At 42.3% G+C, this 10,086-nt stretch overlaps 1 protein-coding gene across 2 annotated transcripts in view; it reads right to left on the bottom strand.

Moving 5' to 3' along the window:
- The window catches only part of LOC106934749 (serine/threonine-protein kinase BRSK2-like), an 84,523-nt gene extending 74,929 nt beyond the window's left edge, over positions 1–9,594 (bottom strand). Inside the window, exons 1-2 of one of the 2 annotated variants that reach the window (XM_015014846.1) lie at positions 9,130–9,594; positions 2,469–2,492 (exon numbers count right to left, since the gene is read on the bottom strand). In XM_015014846.1, coding sequence (XP_014870332.1) covers positions 2,469–2,492; positions 9,130–9,223 — 118 coding nt within the window. In that variant the 5' untranslated portion in view covers positions 9,224–9,594. The remainder of the gene's footprint in view (positions 1–2,468; positions 2,493–9,129) is intronic. The other variant, XM_015014849.1, reaches the window with a different exon arrangement.
- Between the last annotated feature and the right edge of the window lie 492 nt (positions 9,595–10,086).

Below are 10,086 nucleotides of genomic sequence, written 5' to 3'. Positions count from 1 at the left end.
GGGGGGGGCTTACAGGGACTTGTTAAGGGCGGTCGGGTCACTGGATGAAGCTGTGGATAACCTGCTGGACGGAGCGACAACAGGAGATGAGAATCGCGTCGCCTCCATAGCGATTCGTGGAAGAGGCAGGCATTCAGACAAAACTGAGGAAGACTCTGAGGATGATGATGGGGGGGTGATGTGAGGAAGAGGCAGCAGAGAGACGGAGCGCCAGCGATGGGGGATTTGTTTCTCACTCGTTGTTTAATGGCTCGAGCTAAAGACCCACCTCCCCCCTTCTGGGACTGGTGGATGATGAAGAGCGAGGATACCTCCAACCAGCCGGTTACCACGGTAACCGAGACCCTCTGCATGGAGAGGGGGGCAAAGAAACAAACCAAAGGGATGAAGTGGATAAAAAAGAGAGGAAAGAGAGGCAGAGGAGGAGGAGAATGAGGCTGTTTGACACCAGACATCATTTTAAATACCCCTCTCTTACCCCTCTTACCCCCCTGCAGAGTGAAACAGGCTTTCCTCCCCAGCAGCTTTCCTCCCCTCCTCTGAGTTTTGGGCGCGCTCATTAAAAACTCAGATTTTTTTATTTTTGTACCCAAAAACATGAAGATGAGAGAAACCAGAGCCACATGGGAACGTTGGTTATGATGCAAAAACATCTGGATTACATACAATATGGATTTATAAGTTAGAAAACTAAAATAATCTCATGTTTCCTGACCTGAAGAAAACATGTTGTATAAATCAGGAAGTTCAAACCTGATTAATATAAAACCAGTTATAATAAAACAACATGTTCATGACCAGGTGATGAAGCGTCTCATCATCGGTGTACCTCAGGGTCAGACACTTGGGGCTTTTTAGTTGTGTAAACTTTGTTTTATTTAACACTTTACAAAAAAGCTGAATTAAAGTCCTGCAAACCAAGAACCAGAGATGAGACCAAATACACTAATGCGCTAATAGCAGAGCTAAGGTTTTGTTAAGCACTTTAGCATTTATGCTAACTTTATAAATGTTTAGCGAACTTAGATTCCCGTAAATTAAAATTTCCAGATAAATTCCTAAGTACTAATCTACTGATCTGTTTGAATAATTTAGTTATTGACTGTTAATTCTTCAGGTAGTTAGATGTTTATATTCATGCTCTTATTATTCTAGGACTAAAATCCCGGACAGAAAAGGACGGCTCAGGCCCGGATACTTTAACCACAGAACCAAGAAACTTCCACAAACAGCTTCATAAAACTGAGGCTGGTTACAGGGAGAAACGCAGAATATATCAAATATATCATCATAATACCCCAAAGGACGGTTTATAAAGGCATATCTGCTGGCTGACATATTGTTAGTGTCATAAAAACACGTTCTGCATGAATAAGATGTTCAGGCTGTTGGGTTTAGTCCCACTGCAGCCAAACAGCGGAAACAGATTATAGAGTCCATGAAGCTCAGAGACTTTAAATATTCACTCAACTAGAGAACAAAAGGAAAAAACATCAGAGGAGCATTTAATGTAAAAACTAGAACAACATCTTCTGCTCTGAGTTCAGGGGTTTTTCCCAGCTAACAGAGGGAAAATTCAGATTTTCTGACTGTCACTAAATGCATCACAATTGGATCATATTCATGTAATTGCATGTAAACATGCTGATGTGAGGCTCTGATGGAAAAGAAGAAACTGAATTTTAAAATGACATTTCAAACTGACTTTCAGCTGCAGCAGCATGAGGAAAACTTTTTAAACTCATTATTTCATAAGAAAAAGTCAAACTTCAGCCAAAACAAGGAAGTGAAAATGTAGATAAATGCAAAGAGAGATGAAGATATAAACCTGCGTGAGCCTCTGACCTGGACCGGGTTTGGATCAGTACCAGCTCTGTGGTTAAACAGATAACAACAACTGAAGCCAGAAAATGAGGGAAACTTTCAGAAAGACAACAAGCTTCTCAGAAACCTGCAGGAAATATAACAGGAAGTGGAGATAAATGTTCTGGTATCCAGTTTATTTCACATCAACAGAAGCTTCATTATGTTTCTGAGCATCAACTGAACACATGGAGCCTGAGCAGAGCAGACAGTTACAGCCACGCTTTAAAACCAACCTGCAGACCAACACATTCACTTCTTTCTCTCTAGACAGAAAATAAATCAAATATTAGAAATACCTGCTCAGCTTCAGTCCCCCGTCCTGCACCGAAGGTTTAAAAACCTCATAAAAGTCATTTTGTGTGAGTTTAATCTCCTCAGTCAGTTTACATCCAAAAACTCAGTCAGTTTTCTACGAGTTATATCGGTGATGAATCTCTTATTCAGATCAAACTTTTTATGATACCACAGATAAAATCTGCAGACATGAAACCAGCAACATGCAAACCTCACACAGTCTGCACCCAGTGACTAAATTTAGCTTTTAACTGTTAAATCAGCTGAAAAACTAACAAAACAGAAATAAGTGAAATAATTTCTTAGACCTCGACGTCCACCAGGTTTCCTGACTGTAAGATGAGAAACATTTGTTATAACTGTTAAATGAATTAATTTAAAACAACCAGACAGCTATAGCCCCTCATGTTGCATAGCAACAGTGGCCCACAAAATAAATGTTGAAGTTTCACAATAAAAGCTTGAAAACCTGAAATGAGTCAACATGCATGATTGTTTTTACCTTTTAAAATGACAACAGATGAATTCCTTCAGTCTGAATCACATAAAACTAGAACTTATCCAGGTTGATTTTTATTTTAAAATGATTAAACTGCAACATTTAGGAGCTTATGAAGAGCAGCAAGAACCCAAAATCCATCATCAGCATCAGGTGTGAAACCAGACCAAACGCTGCATCCGATCAGAGGTTTGATGTTAATGATGCAAAAATAATCCAAAATACAGAAACTCAAAAAGTGAACTGATATCACAGAGTGATTCATTTCAAGCTTTTCTTTGATCATTCTGACTTAAAGCTGATGGAAAACAAAACTTTAGTTTCTCAGACATCAAAGACAAAGAAAACAGGATTTTAGTTCAGATATGATCTTATAGCTGTAATATGAGAAACATCACAGGAAGACACTGATCCCGCAGGAAATCTTCTGAAGAGTCCACAAACATCACAGCTAGAAGAATCTGGAGATGCAGCAGAACCAACGAAGAAGAGCAGAAGGACACAAACTGGACTTCCTGAACCCAACAGAACCGCAGGCTGAGCTCCTCCGTGCTACGCCACACTGACGCAGTAATTCTTAATTACACTCACATTTCTATATTAAAAATATTTTCTTTGTTCTCATAAAATATTGTGATCCAGTGAAACTGTCCTGAAGTTTGTTTCATCGGCTGTGAGCTGATTTGGGCTCATGATGGATTCAGACCCAGAAACATTCAGGTGTTTCCAGCTTTTATCGTCTGGATGCAAATGAAGCGCCGCAAATTTAATGTGAGCCGTTTTACATTTAATGCAGCATAATGAAGCAAAGCCTGCAAGTCTAATAAAACACGGTGACGAGCCAGAAGAACACACACACACACACACACACACACACACACGAATGCATGGCGCTGCGCCTGCTGGGAGCCTCTCCACCTGCAACCTGCTGATAATGAAGCCGTATTTCAGCCACCTGAAGGCAGGCAGCCATCTGCTGCCCCTTCCTCAGCATCATCATCATCATCATCATCACTCTGCTCAGGGGCCGAGGGACCGCAGCGTTTAGGACCGTCCCGTCAATAACATGACACTTTCATTAGAGCGCACGCCGGGGCACACAGCCGACGACAGGTTATGACAAATAAAACTAAACGCTGCCGTCTCGCCGGCGTCGTTATCCTCAGACTGACGGGAGGCGAAGGAACCGCCTGCATGCAGCCGCCGCCGCGTCTGGAGGAGAACCTTCAGGTGAGAAAGGAAAGCCGAGCTTTCCAAAACTTCTCCAAATCTCAGATGGAGAGGAAACTTCTCTTCTGGAGACGACATCCGTGTTTGGACTCGTTCATCTCCACTTTCTAACAAACTCCTGAAGGTTTTGGTCAAAGTGACGGGAACTGTTCAGAATCTTATCCACCAGCATGATGCTGCCACTACTAGATTTCACTGTCGGTAATAATGGGGTTCTTTTAGAAAAGTCTAAAAGCTACAGTTTAGTTTAAAGCTATAAATAACTTTTTCCCTCCATTATCTTTGATATCTGTGTACATTAAGATCCTTTATCTCTTTTTGATAATACTTCCCGTTTCTTTTGGATCTTCTGTCCTTTTCAGTAATTATTAGAGATGTATTTTCTCACAAACTCTGACCCATCATCTATCATTCAGTCATTCATTTAAAGCTCCTGAACTCAAGAGATGAATCATTGCTGTTGGTTGCAAAACCAACTGAGCATCTGCAGGGAATTCACAAGATGACTGTTCTCCTTTAGTGACCAAAAAGTTAAAATCTTCAGGCTAAAACTGAAAAAACAGAAAACAGTGACTCTTGTTCACTTGTTCCTCACCTTGGTGCTTACAGTGACGGTTCTTCCATGCATGGTTCCTCCAACCAGTTAAAATACAGAATAAAATCCAATGTATTTGAATTTATATCCACCCCCTGGATGTGCGCCCCCTTCGAGATGCCTCCCTGGGCAACCGCCCATAAGGCCCAGTGTCAAAAACCTCCACTATATGCTGATTACATTTACATAGAAGGGTGAAGCAGACCACATGTTGTTCGGCTGCAGCAGAAAAACAAATCGGATAAAAACGTCAACAGCGACTCTGTCAGAAAGCAGATCAGGGAGAAACAACAAAACGAGGGAAACACTGGCAGCCTGACAGTGGAGACAGAAAGAAGATCGGAGGCTCTCATTGGAGGAGAGCTGAAACCATGACAACCATCCAAACTGTTCGCCAACATTTAGAGAACGAGCGCTGCGTGAAGCCTGCTACAGCACCGTTTAAAAGACTTCCTTACCAGAACCCCCCTCTCCACTGACACAATCACACACATGAACACAAACTAATTGTTCAGAGTCGGCGCAGCCTCACACTCCGCAGCACCAACACCATGAAGCCATTGTTCCTCGCTCGTCGCCCTGAGACGGAAAAGTAACGCTCAGAGTGGGAATTTTTAAAAACTGTGGCGGTTAAATTAGATTCAACTGAGCTAATTTACAGCTGGGAATTCTTCACTGAAGCATTTCAGCCTTTAATTGAAAATATGCTAAAAGTAAAAACTGAAGAGGAAAAGCAGTTTCTCTTCTAGAGGAAAAAGATTCACATTTCCAACATGGCCGACTCTCCAAACTACACAGTGGACGTCTTTGGCAAAATATTAACACGAAGAACGAATCATTAAAAACATAAAGCACAAACCAATCCGCCAGAGATTTAATCAGGCATATTGGAAAGCAAAAATACCCCCAGCACAGTGGACAAGATGATTATATTAAATATAGATAAATGAATCAATGAGGCATTAGATACTGTGTGATGAGCTAATTAAGCAAGTCAACTCTAATCTTAGCATTCAAAGCTAATTATTGTGTTTTTGATTTGATGAGAAGCTAATTTGTATTATTTTATGTCCTGCACGGCGTACATGACCCGTACAAAGAAACTGCTATCCAAGTTTACAGAGGTTATACAAAATGTGCTGTAATGTGCAAACTGTGCTACTGCTAATGTTTTACAAGCTAAAGATATTATTAGCTGGTTAACATTAGCGTTCACAGCTAACTACTGTGATTCAGGCCTCATGAAAGTCTCCAACTGAAATCTCCTCTCTGTAATGAATAAGAAAATAAACTGTGTGACAGTAAAACACCAGTGTGCAGAGATTGGACAATAAATTAGCATAAAACTTAACCAAGCATGAGTTAGCCAAGTATGCTAATGCTAGCATCCACAGGAATGATTTAGACTTGCTGAAAATGCGTGGCTGTATTTTTATCCCCATATTGTGGACAGGAAATTTACAAGAAAATTGTGATTCATCAACAGTAGAACAATAGAGAAAATACATCTGATAATGTAATGTAGTCTGAGATAACCAAGCAAGCTAACGCTAACGTCACCATCCAAAGCTAATTATGGTGAGTTTTCAGAATTAAAACCTTTAATTTCCTCTCCAAGTAGAACACGTCTGGGGAAGATCATTTCAGAGAAAACTGGGTAACAACAACAAATTTAATTCAGAAAAGCAAACTTCTGTGATGAAGCAGAGATACACTGAAAACCTGCAGAACTCGGGCCGGGCCCTTCAGAACCAGAACCGCTCATCAAGCTTACAGCAGATCCTATAACAGCATGGACTAATATCTATACTCAACAGATATCCAACCTCAATATTAAGTGTTTTGTCATGTAGAAGTGCTGGTTTGTGGTTTTATAAAACAAAATAATGCAAAACTGCAACAAACAGATTCAGATAATCAGAGAAGATTTTATTCAAGCAAAAGGTTTTTCAGAAAAAGTCCCCAAAGTATTTCATTATTATGAAAATATAATTCATAAGTACTTTCAACAAAAAACACTTCATCTTTTAAGAACCTGGCCTTGCAAGACCCCAACAATTGCAACATTTCTTTCCTTTCATATCCAAAAAATGCAGAGAATCTCAAACATGCGAATGAAGCAGCAGCTAACAGAGCCGACCAGTGTTTCCCACGAACGGCGAGACGCAGCGAGAGCAGCGAGAGCAGCGAGAGCAGCGAGAGCAGCGAGAGCAGCGAGAGCTCAGTCTGAACTCGTGTAGGAGGTTTGACGATATCCGGAGTTCCCAGTCTGACAGCTCAGCACCAGATTCTTTGGGTTTGCATGAAAACCATCAGCGAGCTAACCGTCCTCCCTCAGTCTGCAGCATGGACACATTTCTGCATCAATGCACCTTCTATAGATCCATAATCACACCATCATCCAGCAGGAGGACAGAAACTGCAGCATTAAAGTGAGTGAACAGGAAGCTGCTGTCTGCAGCGGTGCTGCGCCTCAAACAGGACAAACTGTGATTAATTTAGTCCTGCAGAGCTTCAGCTGCAGAAACTGATTCCTCTTCATTATTCCTCCAACATGGAGCTGATGCAACACTGAGCTGACGTCACTTTCTGCTGAGGCATGAGCTTCTACAGCCTGTGGAGTCATCTGAAGACGTGCAGATCAAAGAGATTTTTATTATCTGAATAATTCACAAATAATATTCTTACAAGAGGAAAATTTGCACTTGTGTTCCATCTTCTAACTTTTGTGAAGTTTCAGATCCAGAAATGATTATTTAATGATCTGCAGTTATTTTATCTCATAACCACAAACTACAGAAACAGACTGTTTCTGTAGTTTATGTAGTTCTAGTTTCTGGAGAACTAGAACAGGTCTGGATGCTGTGAGGAACATCTGGAACTGAACTCAGATGTTCTGCATCGCTGCTTCCTCTCCACACAGCATGAGGATGAAGAAACAGCTTCACCTGATCTGTGCTTGAGAGGAACTGATCAGAAACTTCAGTCAGTCTAAACAGAGGAGGTTTAAAAATAAATGAACTTGTTCCGTTTCTCTGCAGAAGAACAAAGAAGTAACAGAGAAAATGTGATTAATATGGCAGCAACTCGTTCTGCAAAGCTCCAACTCCGAGTCTGCAGACGAGCTAATTGGCTGGCTATGAATTATTCACCCGCAGAGGAAGAGAGCTGAGAATCACTTTTACCTGCTGGACCTGATTATTCTTGGCTGTGTGTGATCACAGATGGTGGAGCATCCAAACCAGAACCTGGACTCAGCCAACCGAGCCGTAACAGAACGTCTGAGCTGCCAGAGAGAATCCAGGATGTAAAGATCTGACTTCTAGAACCTGGAGTTCAGAACCAGCTGTGGTTTTATGGTTAGTTCACATCCACCAGAGGATTAAATCTCTAAAACAACAGAAAACAGAGCGAGAGCCGACTGGACTAATGTTCTGTTGTCTTCTGCATAAAGCGAAACGTTTCACTGATTAAAGAAAGCTGATTGGTTGATCGGATAGGGAGAATATCGATTCAGAATACTTTGTGTCATTTGGCAATTTAAAATCTCAGCAGCGATCCAACGCGGGGTTCCTCAGGGCTCCCTTCTTAGAACATCTTCTTCCAATATTTACATCGTCATTATGACCTCTCCTGCCACAGATATGATTATTTTATTTACACTTGCTCTGTCTCGGCCTTCCAGACGTACCGTATGAAGAACACATAAAGGTTATCTAGTGATGGTTTTAGAAATGTGTGATTGACTTTATTAAGTCACGGTTTCCTCTGGCATCAGGTTACATAATGATCAATGAACCTGTGCTGGTATGACCTTTGACCCTCTGTATATGATTTACATTTCTATGTCAGTGAGTCAGATTCTCCCTAATATCAGTGAGTTAATGGTTTTAATTCTCAATATTCAGCATTAAAAAGAATGTTGAATTGTTTGAACCACTGAAAATCTAAAAGATCCTCCGGTTTGATCTAACCAGGTCTCCAAAGATTCCTGTGAATCTTTAAATGCTGTAAAAATGAATAAAAATCTGAAAACTGACCAATGAGCTCCAGCTTCTCTCTGCATCCTCTAAGTTTGATGTCATTCAGTGGCAAAAGGACCTGATTCAGCTCATTTCTGCTGGAACATACACAGAGAATCCAGATTCTGCCTCTTCAGGAAGGATTTCCGTGTCTGATCCGGTCCTAAACCTGGAAGTCCTCTCTGAGTTCTGACTGGTCCCTGAACAGAGCGGGCCTGGATCAGAATCTGAAGATAACTTGCTGTTCCAGTGCAGGCACAGAGCTGAAGTGTGCTGCATTGGAGCCAAAGCTGCAGCATCACCCTGAGCTGCAGCATCACTGCTCTGCCTCTTCTGCAGAGGCCCCAGTGACAGATGGGTGAAACTAAAAGACACGCAAACCTCACAAGGGCCCATTATCACCCCGCTGTCTGCCTGACAACAAGGATTAAAGGCGCACCATCATCACCATCACCATCAGCAGCAGCAGCATCATGAGCAGAGCAGCTCCTCTCTCTGCAGTCTGCATCCGCATTTAGGAGGCATCTCCCGCATCCATCAGCACATTCAGGACACGCAGCACCAAACTGGGGCCACTTAGCAGGACGCGTGATGTGTGCGGAGCAGGTGCGGTTTTCACTAACCTGTCTGTCCTTTTCCCAGCGTCTTCTCCAGCCGGTACGGTCCCACATAGTTGGCGTAATGCCCGCTGTTGGCGTCCTTCCCCGAAGATGACATGTTTTAAAATCTGCGTGGGCGTGAAATGACTCGCGCGGACCGGGTTCTGTGGCGGGACGCGTCTCCGCAGCGCAGCTCCGCGGCTCCCTCCGTCAATCTGCCGGTGGGTCGCTGCGATCTTCGGCGTCGCTGTCCCGCGCGTGAGCGTGCGTGCCTTCCTGCGTGCGTGTACGCGCGGCTGTGTGCGTGTGCCCGCGGTCCTCGGGGTTCGGTCCTCGGTGCGGCTCAGGCTGCGGTCCTGGATCCGGGTGTCATGGTGTTCGGCCGGAGGAGCGGTGCGCTGCGGCCCCGTTGGGTGTGAACTGATGATGGGACAGCACCTACTGCTGCCGCCGGTCCAGCTGCCTCCAACTGCTCCAACTCACTAATTACACACACTTCCGGGAATCCTTTCAAAATAAAACGCCTCGACCAGCTCCTCTGCTTTTTTAACGGAGATTAAATAAATGTGTAAAAGCTGTCTGAAGCTGAAATATTTCTTTATTTTAAATCTATAACATTAGTGTTATTTATTGATTACTAATTTTACAGTATTTATTTTATGATTACATTATTTCTACTACAAATTAAGTCTTTTGTAATATTCAGTATGTTGATATTTATTTTTATTATATTAATATAATGTTTAACATTTAGTCTAATCAATATAATAAGTATTATAATGACAGAGGTAATAGAACCCAATACATTTTTTAAGTCATTTTTGCCTTATAGCCCAACACCGAGTCAAAGACGGCTAAAACATTCCTACATCAGGGGAAACAAGGAGAAATCAGCATTAAGCCAAAGTTTTTCTCAGCCAGAGGAACAATGAGGGGCCCAGTCTCTCTGGATGTGAGTCTGAAATCTGTGTCTGAAGCATT

This window comes from Poecilia latipinna, unplaced genomic scaffold (assembly GCF_001443285.1).
Source record: "Poecilia latipinna isolate Pla-1442-1.1 unplaced genomic scaffold, P_latipinna-1.0 Scaffold1853, whole genome shotgun sequence".
NCBI classification, from domain to species: Eukaryota; Metazoa; Chordata; class Actinopteri; order Cyprinodontiformes; family Poeciliidae; genus Poecilia; species Poecilia latipinna.
Note: the sequence above shows the minus strand (reverse complement) of the source record. Positions and strands in the feature narration are given on the sequence as shown.